The following is a 26,676-nucleotide window of genomic DNA, read 5'->3' as shown; positions in this document are numbered from 1 at the left end:
TGAAATCCTATATTTGGTCCTATTAGGCCCATCAAGACAACTAACCATTACATTAGGATCATTACAATGAATTGCCATAATTGGCTTTAAAACATAAAAATTGAGTCTATTAGACCCATACACCTCCTTGTCATCCTTCCATGGTGTCCTCCAAGTTGTCTTCATGTTAGGGGCTCCTACACCACTCCTATCTAGGGATAATCTCTTCTTTTGTACATATCAGACAGTAGCATTGGGGACATTATTAGCACAAACATATGAGCAAGGAAAAGAACACACAATCTACTACATCATTCGCACACTTGTAGGGTATGAGCTCAATTATACCCCCATAGAAAGAGCTTGCCTTGCATTGATCTTCAACACAGAGAAGCTAAGACACTACATGCTCAATAATAAGACTAAGTTAATCACCAAAATTGACCTCCTCAAATACTTGTTGTCCAAAGCTTCTCTCACTGGAAGAACTGCAAATGGGTTGTCCTATTAAGTGAATTTGACATTGAGTACATGGACTAGAAAGAAATCAAAGGTCAAGTTATAGCAGATCAATTGGTTGACGCTCCTCTTTAAGGTAATCATCCCCATATAACATAATTTCCAGATGATGTCATTATAACTATCAACACATCTTCAAAATGGTAGTTGTACTTTGATGGCTCCTGCACACAAAATGGATTAGGGGCAGGTATCTTACTTGTGACACCTCAAGGAGATTGCATCCCGAAGTCATATAAGATTGCCTTTGCATGTACCAATAACATTGTGAAGCATGAAGCTTTAATCACTGGGCTCTGCCTTGCCATCCAATGGAAGATAACTGAGTTATAGGTTTACGATGACTCCCAGCTTGTCATAAAACAAGTAAATGATTAGTATCAAATAAAAGATGAAAAGTTACTCCCCTATCGCAACATGGTAGAGGACCTCAAGCAACATTTCACTCATATCCAGTTTGATCAGGCTCCTAGAATGAACAATCATGCTACTGATGCTATGGCTACAATTGGTTCCCTCCTCCAGATGTCGACAAATAGTCACAAGTGTGATTTCTTGGTTGAGCAACTCCTAATTCTGACATATGATGTCCCTGAGTCTGAAATGGTGTGTCCTTGTTGGTTCTGACTCCCCTTGGTATCAAGAGACATTTTCCTACCTTTGAGACAATATCACCCCTCCACACCTCACCAAAACCCAACAACAAACCTTTATCCATCGTTGCACTCACTACACTATCCTCGATGACACTCTTTTTTGAAGGCATTTTGATGGATCCCTCCTAAGGTGTTTAGACAAAGAGGAGTTTGAATGGGAACTACACAAAGTGCACAAAGGTATTTGTGGAGCACACTCAAGTGGTATTACATTGGCTAAAAAGTGCTTGCGCATGAGATACTATTGGCCTACAATGGAAGATGACACATACCATTATTTTGAGAAATGTGTCCCTTGTGAGAAACACGACAACGAAATTCATGTACCTTCTCAGGATCTATAGTCGTTCATTACACCCTAGCCCTTCTCTCAGTGGGGGCTCTATCTCATAGGGAAAATCCATCTTGCCTCATCCAATGGCCACAAGTTCATAATAACCAGTACTAAATACTTTACCAAATGGATGGAGGCCATACCCCTCACCTTCACCACTGGAAAGAAAATTTATAAGTTTATCCTAAATTACCTCATCTGTCGATATGTAATTCCTAAAGAAATTATCACAGCTAATGGTAGACCATTCAAGAATCAAGATGTCAAGGAACTTTTTCAGAAGTTTGGCATTCAATACTACTTGTCCACTCCATACTACCCACAAGGTAATGGTCAAGGAGAGGCTTCAAATAAAACCCTCATCAAAATCCTCAAAAAGATAGTCAATGAAGTTGGTTGTGATTAGCACTTGCAACTCCATCTTGCTCTTTGGGCCTACTACACAAGTATCTCCACACCCACAAGAGCCACCCTGTAATCCCTAGTCTTCAGTTTTGAAGTAGTCCTACCCCTTGAGATTGAGATCCCGCCACTAAGGGTTTCGCTGGAAAACATCCTCCCCGATGAGGAATACAGAGTCGCTAGGCTACAAGAACTTGAACTACTGGATGAAAGGTGCCTCAAGGCCTTAAATCACCTCAATGTATATCAAAACCGTCTATAGTTGAGCTATAACAAGAAGGTCTGAACCCGAGAATTTGACGTTGGTGATCTTGTGCTTATGGAAAATCAAAGAAACCTACAGGACCGTGAAAAGAAAGGCAAGTTTGAGCCTAATTGCCTTGGACCATATGTGATAACTGCAAAGTATGGATCGAGTTCCTATCAATTGGCCACTCCTAAAGGTGAACCCTTGGATGAGCCTATGAACATTATGCACCTAAAGAGATTTTATGCCTAGTCCTCAGAGGTCACTAGTTTTCAAAAAATAAAAATAAAAAAATACAAAAAAATGGAAAAAGTAAAGAAAAATCAGTTCGTCCATCAATGAAAACCACTTTGTGGTTCTATGGGAAAGTACCTTGGTGAAAAAATGGTTTCAAGTGTCAGGGTAAATAAGCTAGATCTATCGTCTGCTCAGACAAATGGGCTAAGACTTATAAAAATCTCCATCCCCCCAGTTTCATGATTTTGCCACTTTCATAGTGCTCATAAGCAAATTCCACTTTGCATTGTTCCCCCTTTTCATCCCACCAACCCACCTAGTATCCATATTTCATAAATCGAATAATCTAACATGCAGCTTCCCCACCATCCATATTCCATAATAAAAATCAAATATTCTGACGTCATTCACAACCCTGCAATGATGAGGATTGTACAACTTTACTTGACAAATATGGGCATTTGTGTAGGATAACTACCCGTCATGATCATGCATTTCATTTCCCAACACTTTGTCATACATTATGAAAGACATTAGCTTATTCCAAATCACAAACCCTCCACCCCTGATTGTAGTCAGTTGTCTCCTTCGTTCTTCAATCCATGCCACCACATAAACCTTCACACACCTCACCAGTGGATATTAGGGTTGCTTGTATCTTCATTAGGAAAATTGATCCGTTGACCCTGCAAATCCCCCATCTTCAAGAGATGATGAGCCTTTGTCCAAACCGTGAATAAGGATCATCCCACCACACTGAGATTTCATCCCACCACATCAAGCTTTTACCCCATCACACTGAGCTTACCCCCGATCTATGAGCTTACCCCATCAAACAGAGCTTCTTCTTGACTTGTGTGTGATCCAAGCACTCATCCACATGAGCTTAATCAAATCTTTGCAGTTAGCACTGCATCTGCATGAATATGTCCATACCATTTGCTTTGTTGCCTATTCAGTCCCATTAGTTACTCCTGCCCATTGGGATGCATCTTTCCCATGTTCGGCAGTTTATCCATAATCATAAGTCCTACTCTTGGCAAGAGATGTCAATTGGCATGGTGCATTTTGTTTACATGGTTTGGTCTATTTCTTTGATTTGCATCATTATGTCCTATGACGACTCCTATCTACAACTGCTATGATCATTCTATATCTTGATATGTTTTGGGTAGGTGTACACTGTGGCATATTTTTATGGTATGGCATGTTTGATGGCTTTTCTTGCACAAACCTAGAGCCCTATATCTACATCCATATGGTGTTTACATGGTTGTGTGTAAGGGATACATATTGTTTGAGAGTTAGTCCATGCCTCAGATTTTCACAACATCCTGATTCCTATAAGTATTGGTGTAGACTACCCTTGCCAATATCAAAACTAGGTTTACTCTCCACATATGCACAACAACAAATCCCTCCATCTCCATTCATTCACCCTTTGCATTAATGCATTTTGGAGACCTCAATTTATTCACCTCTTCCTTTCTTCTATCTAGTCTTATATCATTGTATTATGGTTGACACATTCTAAAAATAGTCTCACTTGCATTAATCATTATCATTAGTAGCATTTTTATTTGCTTTCATAATCATTATTAGTTGCATTATTCTTAATCGCGTTATCCTTATACATATAGTCACACTATTCATATAATTGCATTTTCATTATCACTTTCATTTAGTTACATAAACATTTTTTAGTTGCATGTTCATTAATTGCATTGTTCATTTAGTTGCATTATCATTATCATATAGTTGCATTATCATCTTTCATATAGTTACATTACCATATAGCTGCATATTATTGCATTATCCATTTAAGTGCATCTTCATTTACATGGCATATTCATTTTAGCTGCATTATATTTTAGGTTCATTATATTCATAATAAATACTGATGTAAGTCTAATTAAATCCCATTCAAACATTAATATCTCACGTAGTTCTACAATCATTGATAATCACACTATTCAATATAAAACATTTGAAAATAATCCCATTATGGCAAGTTTGTTGAGAAATTTACTATCTCAAGTTGAAGGGTACATGAGGGGTTTCTTCGACATGTGCATATCACAACACCCAAGTCAACAAGTAGAAGGTTTTTGGCAACTAAAAACAATTTGGTTCATAGTGGGGGAGCTTCAGTGACTATTGTTTACCCATGCGGTGGTGGTTCATTTAAGAACCCATTCCTAGTCATCAAAAGGATTTTTACGCATCTCACACAAGTGTGGATACTAAGGGAAAATCGTCGGTGTAGATACACATCACCAGGAAGTCGTAGCTTTCGCCTAACTTATTAATTTATATAGCGGGCTAAAGAAGTACTGCTTGGGTCATTCCCTCTCACCCGACCTTATTGGCTACTCGGGAGGCAAACAATCTACCTACTAAAATAAAAGTGAGTCACTAACACTTTTCTCTTACACCTAGAGCCATGAGAGCTAGGGGAGAGGATAGTGTGTGTTAGTGGTAGGTCCACTCTACAGATACACAACTGTGCCAAACACATAAGACATGGTGTTATTTTCCTTTAAGAAATTAAAGTGTTCCACTAAGATAAGAGCATAAGACACAATGGAAAATTTAAAGTGATTAAAGGAAAGAGAAATGTTTTCGCAAAACCCCTCTTTAGTGGTCCTGCAACAAATTGTTAGTGTTTTAAAGCATTGGGTCTTCAATTGGCACAATTAGCTGCACAAACATTAGTAAAAACCAATCAAGACACAAACATTAGTAGGTTAGTAAAATCCTGATCAAATGAGCATTCTAGAAAAAATGACAGTAAAAACAAAGACCTCAAACTTGCCAAATCACGTCTCAAACCCGTTGGAATACATAGACAATAAGAAAAACCGCTAGAGTAAACTTCAAACCTACTATAGTAAGAAGAAAACCTGCTTGAATAAGCATTAAACCCACAAAATTTCAAAAAGCATAATACAAATTACAGGCCCTAATGTAGATAAACGACCAAAATAGCGAACCCGCTAGACTTATGCATGAACTCGCTAGAGTAGACAGAACATTATACCGATTTAACAACCTAACTAATGCAAAAAGCACAAATCGCAAACCCACTATACTTAGATTTAAACCCATTGGACTAAAAAAAAATGTAGAATAATGAAAACAGTAGGCTGAGAGAAAAAATACTCAGAAAAACTTTTGCCTAACTCTGCCAGTTCAAACTCGCTATAGCTGCATGCAAACCTGCTACAATACAAAATCTTAATAGATAATTAAACCTATGAACGAAATGGCGAGAATGTATTCTCATTGTAGTTAGCAAGGAACCCATGGTAGTTGGGCACGAACTAGATGGAGTACGAAAAAAATGACCTGGTGTTGAAATGTCTTCCGCCAAAGTGGAAGTCGGCCTCTGAAATCATGATTTTATCCCCAAGAATCAACAATCTGCAAGTAAAATCACTAAAAACAACAATAGAATGATTAAATCGACCTGTGAAGTGGGTCCCACCGGGTGTGCCAGAAAATGTGTGATGAAAATGTGGACCGTGATAACTACAAATGATCAAAAGTTAAACTAATAATCAAACAACCACAAATAAATCAAACACCTTAAGATCGGGATGCTAAAAAGGAAATAAATGGAGCTAAATTATCAAAAGACAAATAAAATACAAACCCCATTCAAATTCCTTGATTTAGTTATCCCACGATTTGATGTGTGCTCATGACGTTGCAGATCCTCAATTTTGCTCCATGATGAACAATGCAAATATGAGGTTGATGGATTGTACAATGTGAGTAATTATTTCGGCATTACAATGGTATGCGAGTGAAAAAGTAGAAAATTTTGGCAGTGTGACAATATGGATGTATGAAAGGTGGATGATTTTGCTTAGAAATGAGAGGGTTTAAATAGAGATGGATGGGAGGTGAAAGGAGGTTGAAAATTAGACACTTATCCTCAAAGAGGACAAGTGGCAAGCCTCAAGATGCCATGTCGAATAAGATTCCACACTTTGTGAGGACAAGTGTCTCAACCAAGAAAGACAAGTGTCCCTAAGAGGAACACATGTCTTGGAAGGGAATGACATGTGTCCTTAGGGACTCATGTCCATTTTGGGCAATTACCACCCAAAATTAGATATTTTCCAATATTTGGAAAATAGGGAATGTACACACACATGTGAGGGGGGGGGGGGGGGTTAGAATGGATAAGATAAGGCTGGTTAGAACCCATGGGTTAGGATAGGGGTGGGGTTAGAGGGTGGTTTAGGTTAGGAGACATGTGACCAAATTAATTGATTTAGAATTAATTAATTTATAGAAATAGAAGAAAAGGATGAAATGAATAAAATAAATTAATTAATTAATTTTATTTAACAAAAGAAGGGGCTAAAGGGGACATTAATTAACTAAAAGATTGATTAATTAATAGGCTAGGGACATGGAGTTATTAATTAAATTAATTTTAGCCAAAGGGAAAGGGATGTCATATTTGATTAAATAATATGAATTATTTAATTAACATAAGTGACCAATGGAGTTAAATTTGATTAAATAATATGAATTATTTAATTAACATAAGTGACCAATGGAGTTAAATTTGATAAAATTAATTTGTCAAATTTAAGTGTCTACAAATAGTAAGTGGAGAAAACAGAGCAGGGTGGTAGACAATGATAGTTAATCACTTTTCTTTAAAGAGGGAGAGAAGCCTGTTAAACTCCATGGTGGGTTTGATAGAGAAGAGATGTTGAAACCTTGGGGCCAAGTATGTTTAATGTTGATGAAATTTTTCATGTTGGAAGGAAGATTTAAAGTTTTAACTTTTATCACTTCTAGTTGCTTAATCATTTTTGACACATTGCTACTATTAGCTTCTCTTTGTTTCTATTAATGTCTCTAGAAAACTCTATTAAGGATGCCCTTAAGATTGCTAAGAAATCTGACAAAAAGCCCATTCCCCTTCATTAGGGGCTTATCTTTCAACTTTACCACTTCCATTTGGCCCTCTACCCACCTAAACCTATTGTTGTGGCTGAAGACCTCCCACACTTTGAGTCCCCTTTGGTTGCAAATATCCTGGATCCCTTGGTATTAATAGGATTAAGAAGAACCATCTTTAAATCCTTGGCATTGATAAAGCGTCCCCTTCTGAATGTAATGTGACACCCACCCATGTCGCCACCCCCACTACATTTATCTCAATTACCCCTCATGGTGAAAAATCAACTCCCAAACCCCTATGTGTACAACCTTGTTGCCCAAGGTCTCTACAACCTTAAACATAGCCCTTATTTGAAGAATTTGTGCAAGAGGGAAAAATTACAACAAAAAGTGTCGCTTAGTTTAAAAAATGAATAAAAATGTGACCCATTTGAAGATTAGAGAGGTGGAATATGAGGAAGAAGTGGCTCCAAAAAATAGAGATGATATTGCTTAGGACATTGGTGGTTCTAACCCTAGAAGATTGAATAGACTTGTAGGAAGTCCATGGTCAAGGGCAAATAAACCTTGAATGTTGTTGACAATGAGGATTTTGAAGTAGAGGAGTACAATAAAATTGAGGATGGGGAAATCTCTGAGAATATTGTAAGCAACCAGTGGAATAACTCCCATGACTCAAATAGAAAGGTGACCCTAATTGACCCCTGTGGTGAGACCCACTGTGTCGATGATACACATGCATGCACTAAATGCGACTCTACTATGATTTAACTCTCGGTGGTGAAGGTGAAGGTGTTAGAGCTAGAGAAAAAGATGGTGAGTGTATCTAGATTCAGTTCCAAGGTTATGCACAATTTGACGACGACACTTTTTTTGTTGCAGGAGAAGGAACTCAATAAACATGGTGACAAAGATGAAAATTATAAGGAACTTTTAAAGGTCCTCACTGATGATTAGGGTAGTCTCTTTGCTTAGGCCCTATGTTGGCTTTTTTTTTGGATCTTGGTGGTTGTGTTAGTAATAAACTCTTTTACTATTTGTTATTTGCTCTAAAACTATTTTTGATATTAAGAATAGTCTATTGTTAATGTGTTGTTAATGACTTGTTATTGCTAAAGTTACCTTTGAGCTATTTTGTTATAGGGTCAATACCCTTGTTTTGTTGTTTTAATATAAAAAACAATAGATCCATATCCTTTTTTATCTACCTAAATATCTATTTATGTATCCTTGCATATATAATAATTTAAATAGATATTTAAATTTAATATTCATATACAAAACAAAATAATAAAAGTTACATTAAATAATTTATGCACATTGAAATAGTTATATACTTAAGAAATGTAGTAAATAATTTGTCTTGATTGAAAGTTAAAAAACAAACAAATTAATTTTCAAGTTAAAATAGAATAAACATAATATATATTTAAATCTGTCTAATAAATAAATAAATTATAAATCTTTAAGTTCATATGATAAATAAGCTAATTTTTTTTTTTTTTTAAAATCTTTCAACTTGATCAATACTTAAATGAAATAATGAACAAAACAATTCTTCAATAAAATAGTTCTATATTTTTTAATCTATACAAAATAATGTTGATTTAAAATTATTGATATTATAACATTAAAACAAAAATATAAAAAAAAAAATATTAATATTTTAAATACATTTATTTAAAAGATACTAAGAAATATAATTCCGAGGTGCTTATCCATTCTATATAATAAATTGAATATCTTGTAATCTCAATTTATATGATATAATTTTTAAGATTTATAAACAATAATAAAATAATAAAGTCTTGGCTCAAATATTAAGAGTGGCATTAACATAAATTAACATGCAGCGAATATAAATTCTTTCATATATTTGTCTCAATCCTTCGAACAAAGAGTTGCCCGCAAGGATTGAATAAAGAACATGATTTTATTTTTATTATTATTTAAATAATATTTTAAGGCTACTCTCCCAATTCAAGTGTGTACCTAACATTTTCTTTTTATTAAATAAATATATATTTAATTTCATTTAATTTATTTTAATCATTAAATAATTAATAAATTGTCGTGTTCAATTTTTAATAGCAAGTTTCAAACAAATCCTCTTAGAAAACTATTATATAAAATTTGTCTCACACAAAATAAAATATCTACATAACAAAAACATTAAAAAATAATAAAAAACCTAAATTACTTAAGATATACTCCTCTTTCAATAGATTAAATAAATGGGAGTGCTATGTAGCCACTGCCCAATTAAATATTCAAATCATTAAAATATTATGACTAATTAAAATTCTATCATTTTTACTTTTTATTCTAAATCTCACTTTTGCAACGTGGCTTTATTTGGATGAAGAATTAAATATTAGCATTTAAATATATGACTATTAAATTGTACAAGGGAAAAGTGCAAATATATTTTATTTATTTGTCTTTTTCTATACCCATTTATTTACACAATTATGAGCATTATAAAATTCTTCCTCTCTCCATGGAAAATGACAATCACTTGTTTAATGTGGGCCACAAATATATTAAAAAAAGCATTGGTAGCTCCCAAATATTAAAAAAACATTAAATCAAAGTGCATTGTTAACTATTTTTTTATTTTTAAATTTATCATGAAATTGGTGTTGCAATCAATACAAAACAAACCATACTCAAACGAAAGATTATTACAAAGGATGAGACTATTGGATGCAAACAAGATATTTTTGTTTATTAATTTCTTTAACCTTTTAATATACATTTATTTAATAGAATAAGAGAAAAGTTAATAAATGGAAAGTTGAATCCAGCAAGGTGTAAGGAAACTTCTTGCGAGTTTACAAGCAATTCCTTTATTAATATTATTATTATTATTTTATAATTGACTTGGATTAAGCAAATTTATAGCGCTTTTAATTTTGTTGGGTTGGTTTAGCGAGCACATGAGCTTACTAGAATTTGATGGATATGGGGGCTTAAAATATTTGGCTTAAATTAATAAAATTAAAGTTAGGCCATGTTCACAATCGCTTTCAACCACTTAATTTCATAGAAAAAGATTGTTTAATATTTGTTTGACAAGATTTTAAAACTATAATCTATTGAGATTTTTATACCCTTGTTCCGCCTGTCATTATTTTTAATTGGATATTCTTCGCCACCATATTTGTTTTTAATATTTGGGCTGCAAGAATCGTGTTCTTCTACTTGCTGTATTTTTTTATTTATACATTCTAATCATGTTTGTGAATGGAGTTGAATTTTGTGAACTAGTATATTTTATTAAAATCTTAAATGTATTCAATTTTTTAAATTTGTCTTCATTTCGAATTTGATGTGTTAATGACCTAAATAATTACAGAAAAGATTTTTGTGGAATAGAAAAGTAAGTAATATAATTGTACAATTTATAATATATTCTAAAGTAAATGTGACCTTGTTGGATTAAGGTAATTATATATACATGCGTACATAGATTTAAGGGCATTATAAATTGAAAGCATTATTTTAAAAAAAATTCAATAGGGATTTATTAGGTTGAGATGTATTATATAATGGTAGTAAAGTATGAATTAAATAAAGAATAAAACATAGTTGATAGAATATTGGAAAAATTGAAACTAAACAATTTATGTGGAAAGATGTTGAGGGATTGAAAATAGATAAAATAATTATTAATATGATAATTAATTCATTAATTTAATTTAGTTAATTTGTTCATAATTAAATAAAATAGTCAAATCATTCACATTTATCTTCAATATTATATTTATATAGATATGTTATATAAATGTTTTGACTAAGATGTAAAAGCATTATAGAGAACTTGGGAGTAAATAATAAAATAATTGAGCAACTTAGTATTCCAATTAGATGTCCCTTTGGGATTTGAACTTGGGTCTCGACAAGAACTCAATGCATCAATCAATTAAGCTCCAACATCCTGGTCTTCTTGGAAATAACTTGGCTAAATTATTATGATTTTAGCCAAAATTCATAGAAGAACATGTAGATCTCCTTTTCCATATCAATATAAAATAATCCTAGAGACCACAAAAACTATAGGCAATCGATATGCAAAAAGCTTGATTGGTAAATGCACACGATCTAGAGGATTGTATTACCATTGATTTGCCTCTTGAGATTGGCCATTTATTATAACAATGTATTCAAGGTAGAGGCAGATGTAAGAGAAATGCTAAGGGGGTATGCACAAGAATAGAATAAATGTGGTGAATGTGTTAGGTGAGGGGTGAACATGATCATGTACCAATGGATCATATTATAGGAAGGATTGATCCCAGAGTGAGATGGATGAATAGTATGAACCATACATAGGTTAAGGAGGAATGGGGTATGGTATGTGACAATGGATGAAGGGTATAACACTAGTTACTATACTAGTGGAAGGATGAGATGTTAGTAGGATATTAGAGGGGATGCGAGTACTAGAACTAGGTATGGTGGAAGCACAATGACCAAGATGTAATCCTTAGTGAGGAAAAAATTAATGGGAAAGGTGGAAATAGGGAGGGTATAGGTGAGTGCTACATTAGGGGTATTAACATTAGCCATAGAAGTGGTAAGAGTAGGGATAGGATCAAAAGAGCAATAGTGATGGGAGGTTACATTTTGAATTTAATTCAATAAAGTCCCAAGTTCATCTAGAATATTTGTACCAAATGGATAGCTTGCCAATGCCCTATAAAAATGATTAGCTAATTGATGAGGAATTCAACTTGAGTGAATAAATCAATAAGTGATTTCTTAGCGAGTGAGAAATATTGCTTAGCCAAGTGTGCCTCATGATCATAATCTTGTTGATCATCTAAAGAGTACTCAAAAAGACCATCCAAAAATATTTCATTATTATTGGGATGTGGAACCATTACACGATTAGGACTAACACTCTTGAAATGAATATTACGATCTTGAGTAGCTTGGCATAAATAATGTAATATATCAATAAGAAATATGAATATGATGCGATATAAATCATTCTCAAATTGAAAATAAAAGAAAATAGTGGCATATATATGATCTAAAAATGAAACCCCAAAGAGGAATCCAATAATTGGTCGATGGAGGTATAACCTTGAAATAAAACCCTAGGGTGCTATAAGATTAAATGAGTTCACAAAAAGTAAAGATAAAAGTAACCTTGCTGGACTAACCTTCGTGAATTATATACACAACGAATAAAATAATAATTAACCTATGTAAATCACTAGAGCTAGAAATGCTAAATTGAAATTGTTATTTTAAAAATTAAGTGAGAAAGGATAAGGGTACTTAACTATTAGAACAATATCCTTGATGTGCTTGTTGTTAGTGAACTATTATAGCCATAGAATTTTGTGCAAGTTAGGTTTGTTCTATGTGCAATGGATCCCACACCATACAAATGTTTTGAGGCATGACTCATCTCACTCCTAATTGTTTATTGGTGCATAAAGGCTAGTGATATTTATAAATGTTAAAGTTGCCAGATTGCAAAAAAAGTTCTCCTTAATTAACTCCCTTGAAATATTGACTTTACAACCTTCAATAAGTATTGTAAACATAGAACAAAATGCAATACTTTGAATGCAAATTTTAATAATTATGTATAGAGCCATTCTATAATGACACCAACAAAATTCATGTTGTAACATTTTTATAATAAACCTAAAACACAATAAAATATATTTAAAAATCTAAAATTATAAAACAACTCTTAAATAATTAAAATTCTTAAATAAATTTATAATAAAATAAATAAAATAATTATTTAAATAAAAAATAAATAAGCAATATAAATAAAATAATTATAATAAAACTAAAACACAATAAACATATATTTTAAAAAATACAATTATAAAACAACTCTTAAGTAATCAAAATTCTTAAATAAATTAATAATAAAATAAAATAAAAAATAAATAAGCAATATAAATAAAATAATTATAATAAAACTAAAACACAATAAACATATATTTTAAAAAATACAATTATAAAACAACTCTTAAGTAATCAAAATTCTTAAATAAATTTATAATAAAATAAAATAAAAAATAAATAAGCAATATAAATAAAATAATTACGAGTTAAAAAATCTAAATAAAAAACTAACTATTAAATATATTAGAACAACTATTTAGTTTCAATAAGCAATATAAATAAAATAAAATAACCTATAAATTATTGTAAAGTAAAAAAAGCAAAACATTTAAATAAATAAAGATCTTTTTAATACACATATCTTTATAAATATTTATTCTAGTGACTTACATTCTATTTAATTTTAAAACTCTTATTTAATATTCAACTTTGGAATATTTTTACTATTAAAATACATTTGATATGACATATAAAACAATTATAAAATAACTGACAACCTAAACGAAATAAAAAATTATTAATAAAAATACATAGATTAAATAAACTAAAAAATACAAGCGATGGAGACAGATAATAGTATAAAAATCCTTTTACTTTAACTCGAATTAATAATAAAAAAATCGGGCATTCGTTTTTCCTTTCACAAAACTCCATTTATTGAAATAGTATTTTTATTTTTATTTCTCGAAGTTAGATACAACGTCATTTCGCCATGGAGAAAATGGAGGAACAGAAGGTCCACTAGAAAATACGGGAGTCTCTTGAAAAGCTTTAGAAAACTCTCAAACACTCTTTCTTATATATTATCCGTAAATAAAACATTATATATAACATTAAGTTTTGGGGCCACTGCTAAATTCAAACTAGAAGCTTAAATTTTCATTTTAAAAATGCAAAAGCTAACCAAACATAGTTGTTTATTTAACAAAGCAGAAATTTATTATTAATGTAATTTTGTTTTGGTCCACCTGTGAGTCTCATAAAAGAATCCTAGGGCATACGTCACGATACTATGTGTATCGAGTTTGAAAAAGAGATCTCTTGAAAAAGAAATACCTAATCAAAAGAAAATATTCCATTCGGTTCGTCTTCTCACCGTTAGTTTTTTTTTTTCGTTGGGCTCCACCACTCTACGGAGGGAGATCGCATTAAACTATTGCTGCCATGACACGTGTCGTGTAAAACAGAATAACAATCTTTTTACCTGCAGTAAGAGAGTCCTCTGCCAGTCTTTTCCCCTGACTGTGACAAAACAGATGAAATCTTCGTAATTTGTGCGAATACCCGAAGAGGATAATTTAGAACGACGTGGAGCGTCCGATGGTGTTCGTAGGCAAGATCTTGGCCGTCAGATTTTGGCAATTAAAGAATCATGTTAAATAGTTTTTATCCCATTTTCATTCGGTATATGTTTTGACTAACGAACGCTTGTACCATGAAAACTGTTCCAGTGTTTTTGTGGCATTGTACGGTCCGATCGAGCTGCGTTGCCGAGGTGGCCATCGTGGACCGTCCGTTGCAGGCGGGGCGGGGCGGAGCACGATGGCGGGGGAGGTATAAATGTATGGGGGATGAGTTGACATGGAGAGTGGAGGCGTGTTTGTTGCTCTGTTTTGACCAGATGATCTGGCTCTTCACAGGTGTCTGCCATGGTGGATTTTGGTCTGAATAGATCGGAGGGTGAATGGGGATGGGAGGCAGCTGGGGTAATCTGAGCCGTGTGATGAGGAGGATGATGTCAGCTCTAGGCTTGTTTGGAGTTTGGCTTTGAGAAATTTTTTTCATACCCTCAAGAAAGCAAAGCTAGTGACTTTTGGTTCTTTAATCCACTTTGCTGCAAATTTAGAGGCCGATTCCTTCGACTTCGCACATTTTTGTGTCCTTTTTCGTAATCTGCGCGAGAGTTTGGATCGAAGCGGCCTTTTTCGGTGGGAAAGGTTGAGCGGAGTTCTTTTTTTGTGCTCAAAATTCAACACAGCAGTAGTTTTTTCTGGTTATTGTTGGATTTCACTTCAATTTCCTGCATTTATGGTTTTGATTTGCTTAGGGCGGAGTTTTTTGGGAGAACGAATTTGTTAGGAACGTTTATGGTTATGGTAGGCAGAAAATGCTTACATTTCATCGGTGTTTTGAGTTTTAATCGTTGTTTTTTCCGGCGGGAGGTTCGGAGGTATATTAATGACGGAGTACTTGAAATGTTTTGGAATTTTCGCTTGATTTGGTCCCGGCTGTGAGGAATCCGAGAGTTTGAGAAACTTACGACATTTGCGGAAGTGGATTTGGTACAGGTCGTGAACGGCCTGTAGATTCGTTGAGGGCTGTCGGCAGGAAAACTGAAGCAATCTTACTCACTCTAAAGTGGCGCTAAAAGTCTTCAAAATAAGTTAATGGCCTGTGAAAGGAGATGATATTTCAGCATTTAACCTTAAATGACAGCTCGCTAGAGATGGCGCCAGGAAATTGTCAGGTTTATTTCTTCTGGATTTTGTGGATTGTTAAAGGAAATATTAGTTAAATTTGTTTGTCTGTGTTAAAAAGCTGCGGGAAAGAAGCTTTAGGATTTGAAGGCAGAGTATAGGACTGGTCAAAGTTTCTGCAAAAATCGCTTCATTTTGTTGGAATGTGGATTTTATTGTGATTAATGATCGGAAATTGTTTTACGGCCGCCGTAGTTTGGCATTAGATCTTTCTTTTTCGATTTCAGTGCAACTTTTATGATATTTAATGTTCTTTGGCGGTGACTTTTTGCAGTTTGTTATTCCGATTTAGCTCTGGCTTTAGTCCGTTGCCTCAAGTTTATGGGGAGAAGTGGATTTGGTAAAGCTTGCACAGCGCTCCTAAAATTCGTTCCATTGTACGATTGATTGACTATCTTATTCTTTGAAAATGTGATTCTTAGCAGCTACAGTTTCGTATCGTTTTCTTCTTCTTTTTGACAATTTTTTGGTTTAAAGTTTTACATGTTTCTTCTTTTGTTGTTTTGGCAGCGTTTCGCTTTTGATTCCAGCGGAAAAGATTTCAAACATTTTGACGAATTTGATAGATTTAATGAATCCTGGTCAGAAGGCTATGGAAGGGAATGGATTTGCTAGAGTTTGAACTAGAAGCCCTCTTGACAGTGGTCGGGAAATCATGGATTTCATGTAGAAATTTTGATTGGAGGAAGAGTTTTAGATAAATGTGGAGAAATTTTTTCTGCCTGTTGAATTTCTGCCGGAGCTTTTGAGGGTTGCAACTTTTGAGTGTGTGTGTGTGTGTGTGTGTTATGTCGGTGAAAAATTATGGAGAAGAACCGTGAAGTTAGGCGTGGGGGAGTTGTTGGTAAGAGGCATGTTTCTGCAGCCCGCAGATCTAGGGTATCATCTGGATTCAAGTATTCTTCAGGTATGAAACGAATCAAGAAAATATTGTTACTCCATCAGATGAGATGAATTTTAATGTTGTTTGGTCCAAAATTGTTTGTAAGACCTTTCACAGTATGTTCGCTTATTTAGAAGATTGTGTCTAGCGAATGTAAGCCATTTAGGCCAAAATGGTTTGTTGGACCTGTCAAAATATGTTTACTTGTTTAGAAGGTTGTTTCTATTGATTATTGCCCATATAGGCCAAAATGGATTGTAGGGCGTATCGCTAGTTACTTAGTTTCGAAAATTGTGCTTTATTGACTGTTACCTGATTCAGAAATTCCCAGAACCAAAAAAGAGGTTTGTTCTCAAACAGTGTTTGATCTGAAGCTTTTATCATACTCATATTTTTCACTTGGTAAGGTAGCAAAATTCATAGAAATTGATCTTTCGCTCATTTGATAATACAGCAAATGAAGATGGAGATGACACGATTGGGAACAATCCCAGTACAAGCCCGAGATTGCAAGATAGTAGATCAAAGAAACTTGCAGGACGCATGTCTCCCTCCTTGCAGGAAGATGATTCTTGTAAAGACCTAGACAGATCTCAGAACAAGAGGAAGCGCCCTGGATTACAGGAGCCTCTAAATCATTTATCGACTAGCTCTGCTGCTGCTATGGATGATAACAGTGATGATACCGAAATGGGCAGGTCTGAGGATGATGATGACTTGCCACCACCAACTGTTCAACGGCGTCCTTGGAAGCTGAAACTCCATGGGAAGGTGATTGTTTTCATGAATATGAAATTTATCTATCTTACATGTGGTTTTGAGTTTGAATGTTTCCTTGACACTTATCTTGAATTTGGTTCAGCCTCGGGAAGATTTGAGTCCCATTGACCCAGCAGCGGTTCCTCGCAAGCTGCGAACAGGTTTGCTAAAACTCATCCAATTCTAGTCACAGGTTTTGATCTATTTGGAAATGCTTTTGTTCTTTGAACTTAAAATCACCAGCAATTGTTTTTTTCCATTGAAACAGCTATGACAAAACGGCAACAAGAATCCACCTCACATATGCATGTAGCTGATATTTCAAAGCAGCATCTTCAGAATGATGCTACAACAATGTCTACTCCATTTAGTACAAATGCGGCTGTTACTCCTAGTCGAAAGAAGGTCAGTACCCAAATTATTCTATTGCATAATGTATTTGCAGAATTATGAATGAATTTCTCTTCAGTTTTGTCTCAAGGTTTCAGCGTCTTGGGCTTCTTTCATTGCAGAAGCCTGACAATCTGAAGCCTCCAACTGCTAAGCTGGCAAAGGTGTGCACCACTGACTCTAAGGGAGATCTCAAATTTTGTTGGATTGGATTTATTTTATGGTGATTTTGAACATTTGCACTGTTATATGCAGACATCTTCCACAAAAGTATCTAAAGCAGAAGTAGAGGTTGCAGAAACTCTGTATGATCTTGCGAGAATGTTTGCAGCTGAAACAGTGCCATATTGTCCAGAAAAGAAAGCTGAGCCATTATTATCAGCAAAATCAGGTTCTGCAAGTAGTTCTACAGAACCTGATAGGAAGCGAAGCCCTGGGACAGCAACTGCTGATGTGGCTTCCCCATCGTCATCCCTTGCCCAGAGCCAACAAGGAGGTATTATTTTATCGTTCATTTGATAGGATCTCAATATTTTCGTTTGAGAGTTCATGTCTGAAGCATTCCATTTCACTAATTTCTTCTGTGGTTGCAGTTCTGAAGAAGAAGCGTCCACGAATGAGTTTGGAAACAAAGGATGAGGAGCTCACATCAGTTACTGATCCATGCTCATCAGCTGGCCAAGCTCTTTGTCTTGACTCGGAGAAAAGCCAATCACAAATGGAGACCAAGACAAGCCCTAAAGGAGGTGCTTTAGTTTCACCTGTGATAGGTTTGATGGCAGCTTCCACCAGTGTCAAAGTCAAGATGGAAAACCCTGTAGTCCATGAGGCAAAAATAATGATAACAGAAGGCAACAATAATCCTCCATCAATGGACATCCAAAGAACAACTGAACCATCAGAAAAGCTCACTATTTTAAACTCGGCTGTCCCAGTAAATGTGCCCAACACGGGTGCTGAGCTCACAGAAAACCTGGATAAAAGGGAAGCACAGAAACCAGAGCTTGAGTATAGGCAAGTTCTATCCATTGACACCTTTTTCTTTCGGGAGGTTTGAGGGATAAATTTTTTATTAGAGTTGAAATTAAATTGTTCTCTAGTTAATAGATGCTCAAGTTCAGGATATGCACACAAGTCTACTAAAATTCCTAGTCCATCCACTAATTTTCCAGTGGCTAATCGGTATACCTCTATCATTATGATGGAAACTTATTAGGAGGGTAGAGGGTCGTATAAATTTCATTTAGGCATTCCATCTAATGATCTCTTCTGCATTGTTGTCAGACAATTAGAATTGGCTCCAAAGGATGGCGGTTCAGTTAACAAGTTTGAAATAGATTTGATGGTATGCTGGGTATTCCTCATTTGACTTTTGTTTGTTTTAATGCAAGATATGATTTATTCCTTTTTGTTCTTTCTATTGGCTTGAAGCTGTATGTTTATTGATAATCCTGTACAAATGTCATCTATTTAGACTCTGCATTGACTTCACTTTGCAAGTTTAATCAGTTTTAGATCTTAGATGATAAAAACCTTACAAAGATACTCGACTCTGCAGGAATTCCTGATTAAATTTTCCTGCAATAGCATGTGTATTTATTTTGCTTTTTATTTTACAGGCACCCCCACAAGGTATTGACAGGGTTTATGAGTTTATTGACTCAAATATGCCTGATGTGAAGGAGAAAGAACAGGTTTGTTCATTATTAATGCAACTTCTTAACATTATGAATTGTAAATTTCTTAACTAGTATATAATAGTAGCATCACCAAATCCCTTGATTTCCTGCATTAATTTCTCATTGAAATTGATTTTCTTTCCTTCACCTTTTAATTTCATTATGCACTCATGTTTCATCCTTGCAGGCACTTCCTGATTATCACAAGAGTGATGACAATATGAATTCAAAAATCAATAATGGCACTGAGAAAAATGAGGTTTGTCCATCATTTTGTTAAACTATCTTACAATGTGCTCAACTAACATTTGCTCACATTCATTTTGTGGAGGCATCTGTTTTCTATGTTCAGTTTTAAACATCTTATTGCCACTCCAGATTACACTTTTCTCCCCATTAAGGTTGGCTGCAGTTTTCTCAGCAGTTGTTTATTGCCTTTTCTTGCTTCCTGACATTTCAACATTAAATTTTAGTACAGATATGACTGGGATATTCAACTTATGATTTCGAAAGACTTAAATGCTAATGCCACTTTGATCTTGGTGCATTATTAATTAGTCACTAGTGTTTGGTTCAAAGTTGTAATTGAGTATATTCTTAGACCTTTTGTTAAGATTCAATGCCAAATAAAACTCCGAAGTTACTAACTTTTTGTAAGGGATCAGTGCCAGGTGGATATGGCAACGATTCCTTCAGCTGAAGTTGCTTTAGCTGACAAAGAGAGAAAGCAGGTGGAAAATTCCAAGAACATAGAATTAGATAAAGAATTTAAACAACCTATTGGAAGCCCAGCGCATCATAAATGCAATGATTGGACAACTGAAAAAGATAATGGCATAATCAAAGAAAGGAATAATAAGACAGATGCTCTGAAGGACAGGGTCAAGCAGGAAGTCATTCAACAAACACTCAATGGAACAGGGATCAATGTCAAGCAAGATGCAGTCATACATAAATCTGGTATGTCTGTGCATCTGGAAAGATTATAAAGCACTTGACATTCTTCTATATTTGCTTTCCATCTATATTTTTGGTGTTAGAAATTCTAACTTTTGATGATATTCTTACATTGGGGTTTAGATTCAAATGCTTTGGCGAAGTGCACCACCACAAGTAACCTAAAAGGCATGCCTGCACCTGCTTCTGTGGCTAGCTGGCCTGCAGGTTTTCCTCACTTAGGGTAATGTTTACATGCTGCAGTTGTCTTTACTTTCTGAAAAGTAAGTCTTAATAAGCAGAAAGGCAGAGTACATTTTCTGTTTCTCTCACAAAATTAATCTTTACATTGTATGATAGGTACTACTCAACTGTGGCAGCAGTAACAGCTGTAACAGCTGCTGCAGCGGCTTCCACATGGCCAGCAACTCCATCAGTGACAGGAACGTCCTCTAGTGAGAACAGTAGGGTGACACCACAGGTGATATCATTTACCCTAGTTTTAAAGTAATTATTCAAGAATATTTTGGTATTCTTCATTTAAGCCATAAATGAACAAGTGGGATAGCATGTTTGCGCATAGCTTTCTATCAAATCATGTTGTTTTCTCTGTTCCAATATAGATGTTAATCCAAACCTTGCATCATCAATATTTTATTTTTAAGAATCGTGCAATTTTTATTAAGGCAGAGAAAATGTAGATTATGTTATTAACAATGAGGTGTATGATCTCTATTCAGAAGCATTGTTTTTCATAGGAAAATTTTACTACGGTTAGTTACATATAGAATTAAGATTTACTGATTTTATATTATCACATTTGTTAAAAGTATTATATTTTTTAAAATTATAGAGAATATTGCAGTTTTCTATAACAAAGATCTCTATACTCACCACTAATTTATTTAGCTAAGCTGTTTCTTAAATTTTTAATTCAGTATTAGCTAATGAATATATTTATGACTAAAATATTTTGTGCAGCTTCCTTCATTTCCCTTCCCACCACAGCAGTCACGGAAGCGCTGTGCAACACATGTGTATATAAGCAACTTCATTGATAGTCAACAACATATGAAACCTAATTCATTATGGGCACTTGCTTATGGAAATCCAACGGTCCTGTATGGGAAAGGGATAATGGGAACACAAGTATCTAATACTCTTGAACCTGGATCTGTGGGATCTCTCAAGGAAAAAGAACCAATTGGGGCAGCTGCAGCTACTACAACTGTAAATGGAGCAAAAGAGAAGGTAGTAAATTCAGTCCTGGATACTGTAGAAATAAAATCTTCGCAAAAGCAAACTCAAACTGGACAAAAGAACCACTTGATACCTGTTGAGGTATTGGAATATTAAATGTGACCATTTGTATATGGACTTGTTTTTATTATTACATTTTCTTATAAATATCTTGATGGTTGCAATTTATGATGTTTTTTGCAGAATGAACCTGCATTTGGTTTGCCTGTTACTGTATCAACTGCAGCTTCTGTTAGTAGCAGTGGCACAGGAACTGCTAATGTAGCAGTAAGCAATATTTTGGTAACTGCAGCTATGGTTTCTGGTGGCAGCTCTGCATCTACATGCAGTTCTTCTGTAAGTGGCATTGGGAATGGCTTATTAGATGGAAGCGTGGCATCTGCTGCTGTTTTACAGGCTCAACTATTGAATTCAGTAATTCAGCAACCTACTTTTCCTTTCCCTATTTCAACTGACCCTTTTGGATCAGCTTATGGACATCTTGTACCACAACAGGTTGGTGTCTAATTCTTCACCAATGTCTCTTAGGCAATACTGTCCAAGCGTTCAAATTTTGAAAAGCATCAGAGTGTTTCGTCTTCATCAATTTTAATTCTTACAGTGGTTAAAATGATTTGCAGGTATCTCATGTTTTTAGCAAACACCCTTTCTATGACACTCATATGGTGTCTCAACAATTAGCTAACACAACTTCACCAAGTGCTCCTCAAAAGCAACCAAAGAATTCTCAGGGTAGTTTTTCTTCTGGATCTTCCCAGCTGCAATATCAAGAGGCTTTAACATCCTCGCAAGCTACTCTATCTTTAAGTGGAGCTGCATCACATCAACCAAAGCATTTGAATGAAAAGAACAATACAGCTGACAACAGATCTGGAAAAAAGCAAATGCCAGTGGTACAAAGAAATATTTATAACCAACATTTTACAACTTTGAATTCTCAGCCGGCAGCACTTACTGGTTGCACAGCTGCATTGCCAATTATTTCACAGGATTTTAGCCTGGTGACAAATTTTGGAGGAAAGCAAACAGGTAAAATGAAACAACAGGCACAAGCACAGCCGCTGCCCCCACAACAGGTAACAGGTCAAATACAGAAACAGCAGAAAGCCTATCTTTTGCCACAATATCACATGACTGCTTCTGGTTTGCAAACAGATTTGAATGAGTTTGATTCAAGGGTATCACAGTTGCCTTTGAATAGAGGGTCCATTGGGCCTGATTTGGTGGGGCTACCAGGTGTTGCATCAATCATGACATCGCAAGGTGAGCTACTCCAAAATATGCCTGATTTTGCAAGGGGGCATGCCCAATCCCAGAATTCTATACAAAATCAAACGAGTTCTGGTCAATTGCACCAATATAGCACGCATGTTTATCATGATCAAAAGATGCACCAACGACAACATGCTTTGATGGAAAGAGTGGGGACAGCTAATACTGCAGAGACTGTAAGAACCACCAATGAAGGGATTTATGGTAAATTTGGACGTGAAGAAAATCTAAAGGAATCTATTAAATGTGAATTGGACCAACCAAACGTTTTGAGATTCGAATGGGATTCTTCTCGAAATATGTCAGGTTCCCAAACAAACACAGACCCTAAAAGAGCGAGCACTGTTAATTCAAATATGATTACATTTTCAGAAGGCACAGCTGGAAAGCTTTCTACCAGACAGGGTATCCACATTCCATCGCAAAATGTAAGTCTTGGCAGCCAAGGGTTAAGACATGGCCATCTTATGCAGGATTCTGGTCAGCTGAAAACCACTCATGTAGCATCGTCAGGGTCATTATTGGCTGCAGCATCTAGCACTCCACCTCAAGCTATGCAGGGGGTCACAAGTAAACTTCAGGGGCAACAGTCAAGGAGTGAACAGCCTGCAATGAATTCAGTTTCAGTAAGAATATCAACTGCTCCATCTATATCTTCATCTGCCTCTACAACCTCTCCTTTGCCTTCTCTTCACTTGGTCCCAAAGTCAGGGTTAGGTGCCCCCACCAAAAATGCTATGTCAGTCAAAGATTCTCATTCATCTCAACAAAAGTCACCCATGACTTCCACCTCAGCTAAAGGAGTTTCAGCAGCAAATATGGTATCAGTCTTAGTTCCAGGTCAAAACCATTACAGTATCCAACAACAACATCAGCAGCACACACGGCATCCACAGCCTGTACTACAAAATTATCAGCAATCAAATAAGCATCCTTCAACACAGCAGCAACATCTTCAGTTTGGGCAGCATATTGTCATTCACCCGCCTTACCAATATGATGCGAGGACACAGTCTCAAGTACATTCGCAGCCTATGTCTCAACAATCAACACTGCATCATCAACAGACGTTGCAGCAGTTGCAACAATCACCAGGGCAGACTACATCTCTGACACAGCAGCATCTTAAACATCTCCAGCCAGTTCTTACAATGCCATATGGGGTTTCTGCAATTGGGAACCTTCCACATAATACAGGTGCTGTTGATTCAGGAAATGCCTCTCGAAGTATAGTTTCCGATGGAGGGAAAACTACTGCAAAATCAACAGGGGATACTAGTTCTAAAACAAGTTGTAATGATAGATCTACTCACTCTCATAACCACAACAGTGCAGTTTCAAGTCTGCAACATGTTAGCAGTAGCAATACAGTTCCTGTACCTTATCCAAATTCACTGTCACAGCCTATGCCTAATACTGTTGCAGTTGAAAAACTTAGTCAAAAGACCAACCAATGATTTGGCAATCAAGGTGCCTAGTTCTATGACAACTAGACGGTATTTAATGCTGCAAAGAACATCACTCTAAAGATATTTGTATATCTGTTTCACAGCTGGGAAAATGCCAACATTTGAACAGGCATACAGTTATCAAAAGTAACAGATACATATAGATCTTTGCTAAACTTCTATCAGGTCTTAGAAACCATTCTTTTTGTTTTCAAAGTGCCTCGGATGAACTTGAGCTTTTGCTATATCAGGAACCACCGATGCGGGTAATGGTGTAGCTTTAATCTTTATAGATTATGGCCTAGCCTGGTTATTGATGACATTATGATGTGGCCAAGGCATGCAGAGCATAATTATGTGGTTTCCTGAACAAGGAAGAATAGCCATGTACCTTGATCAGCCATCACAATGTGGATAAAGTTACCCGATGAAATTGCAGAACAATCTAGCATCAATTCTTTTGGCTTTACAAGCAGATGCTACAACCTGAAGTGAAGAATCCTGTTTCATTTGGTTACACATATTGATGTAATATGATCATCCTGTAAATTTCTCTGCAGATGGATGCAAAGTTTCTACTAAACCATTTGTCCATATAAGGGAAAAATATCTCTTCTTGTTTGTCAAATTCAATTATTCTCTATCTACTTAACACTATACTCGCAATGTTGCCAGGGAGACCAAACTTAGTGCTCTTGTCAGCAATCGATGCGGAAGATGGAATTACTGTGAGTATATGACAGGGCTGCGAATTACAGAGGCATTTGATACTTGTATGAAAATAACCTGTTACAAATTTTGTTTCGATGTGTCTTTAAGGTGTAAAGAGAAGTTGCCATGTGTAGCTAGGTTGAATTTGAAGGAACAGAATTTACCAATGTAACTTAAAATTGCGAATAGGAACAACATTTGCATCCAATTGAGTCTGGTTGGATGCTATACGTTACATTTGTAATGTAATGGATAGAATCAGATCTCCCTTCTCATCAATTAATATTTCTAATTCTTAGGAAAGAAAATAACTTTTGGATATTACTTGTTTGCAAGTAAGTTGTTTTCTTTCTTCACGAGACTATTGGGCTTTTAGGGTTTGCAGTGCCTGGGGTGATTCTTCCAGCAATTTGGTGTAATCCCAGGGTTGTTGGGTTCGCTTCCAAGCGACCAATTTATACAGTCCATTGACCTTGCTTTTAACTTGGATGGGCTAATATGTATTTGGCTTAGTGTGCCTTTTGAGCCCTGAGTTTCACTGGCTCAGAATCAAAATCATTTGGCATTGTTTCTCATCTTCTTGTTGAATTATGGAGTGTAACTCAAAATGTTGATGTCCTAGAGCTCTTTAAATTAATCCCAAGGATTGTTCAAACTTGATGCTCACTAAATTAAGCTGTGTTATGCTCCAGGAACAACCTCCATCGCTCTCTTCATAAACGTGGACCAGTCTTTGATTCCTGAGCCTCAACAAGTCAGAATCAAAATCATCACTTTTGATGGAAACTTGCGTTTGTATTCAGACTGATTAATCTAACTTAATAGGTAAGGTAAAAGGTTAAACATACTTGTGAGAAAAGAGAAATTTTAGAGAAATGATAATATCAGGGACGCTTTACACTTTATTTTATATTTTAGCCATGCAACCAAAAGATGATATACGAGTGGTTCAAAAATTGTAACATGCTCTAGCTGAAACTACCCCGATTATTTTTTAATAGCGTAAGTCTGTATGAATGCAGTCTCCAACTAATTGATCTGGGTTTTTATCTTATCATGTTTTATGTGAAGTAAAAAGTTTATGCTTGTCTACCCCTCAAGAAGATGAGACGAAGACTCTTTGAAAACTATATATACAATGTGTATGCTGCATACAAGCGGATACCTGTATAGTCATAGACGGTGCCGCAGACGTGTGGAGACCTCGCGTTTTGTGCACAGTGCATTGGTTTTGTTTTACATCTATTGATTTTTATAATGATATCTTATAATTAAGTACGTGGTGATTTGCATGTATTGTTTTTTTCATTATCTCTTTTTGGTTATGTTTATGGCTCAAGACAAACGATAAATTAGTTGACTAGTTCAGCTCTCAAGTCATAATTCTTTTTGGGTTCTTTATTGCTTTTTGACCTTTTCAATGAGACACTGGGTTACTTGGGAGTCGGGGTGGCTAGAATAATGATTATTAGAATATTATTTCCTTTTTCGCTTTCTAATCAAGGAAAGGATCTTAATTGTAATCGAATATGAAGAATGTGTCTAGACTTAACTGGACATTCTATATTTAAAAAAGTTTTAGAATGTGGGATGGATGGGATGGATGGGATGTCTTCAAAAATGGGGGTGTTGGTATAATTTCAGTAAGAAAACACTTTTCCAATTTTCACATAATAATGGTTTA

General features: G+C 35.2%; 1 protein-coding gene across 4 annotated transcripts; it reads left to right on the top strand.

The window, feature by feature from the left end:
* The first annotated feature begins 14,764 nt into the window (after positions 1-14,764).
* Positions 14,765-25,567, top strand: LOC131051199 (uncharacterized). 4 transcript variants are annotated; one of them, XM_057985596.2, is made up of 18 exons: positions 14,765-15,644; positions 15,929-15,994; positions 16,165-16,561; positions 16,992-17,308; positions 17,400-17,457; positions 17,565-17,701; positions 17,809-17,850; positions 17,942-18,182; positions 18,280-18,700; positions 18,971-19,031; positions 19,306-19,380; positions 19,553-19,624; positions 20,031-20,325; positions 20,446-20,545; positions 20,662-20,782; positions 21,283-21,642; positions 21,745-22,056; positions 22,182-25,567. In XM_057985596.2, exons 3-18 carry the CDS (start codon positions 16,459-16,461, stop codon positions 24,288-24,290), a joined length of 4,824 nt encoding a protein of 1,607 aa, XP_057841579.2. In that variant the 5' UTR covers positions 14,765-15,644; positions 15,929-15,994; positions 16,165-16,458; the 3' UTR covers positions 24,291-25,567. The 4 variants fall into 4 exon arrangements, with proteins under 4 accessions (XP_057841579.2, XP_057841580.2, XP_057841578.2 ...); XM_057985597.2 differs by having other exon boundaries at positions 15,929-16,031; positions 21,283-21,552; XM_057985595.2 differs by having other exon boundaries at positions 15,929-16,031.
* Positions 25,568-26,676: the final 1,109 nt, after the last annotated feature.

Source organism: Cryptomeria japonica, chromosome 5 (genome assembly GCF_030272615.1).
Source record: "Cryptomeria japonica chromosome 5, Sugi_1.0, whole genome shotgun sequence".
In the NCBI taxonomy this organism is placed as follows: Eukaryota; Viridiplantae; Streptophyta; class Pinopsida; order Cupressales; family Cupressaceae; genus Cryptomeria; species Cryptomeria japonica.
This window is presented reverse-complemented; position numbering and strand designations above follow the sequence as displayed.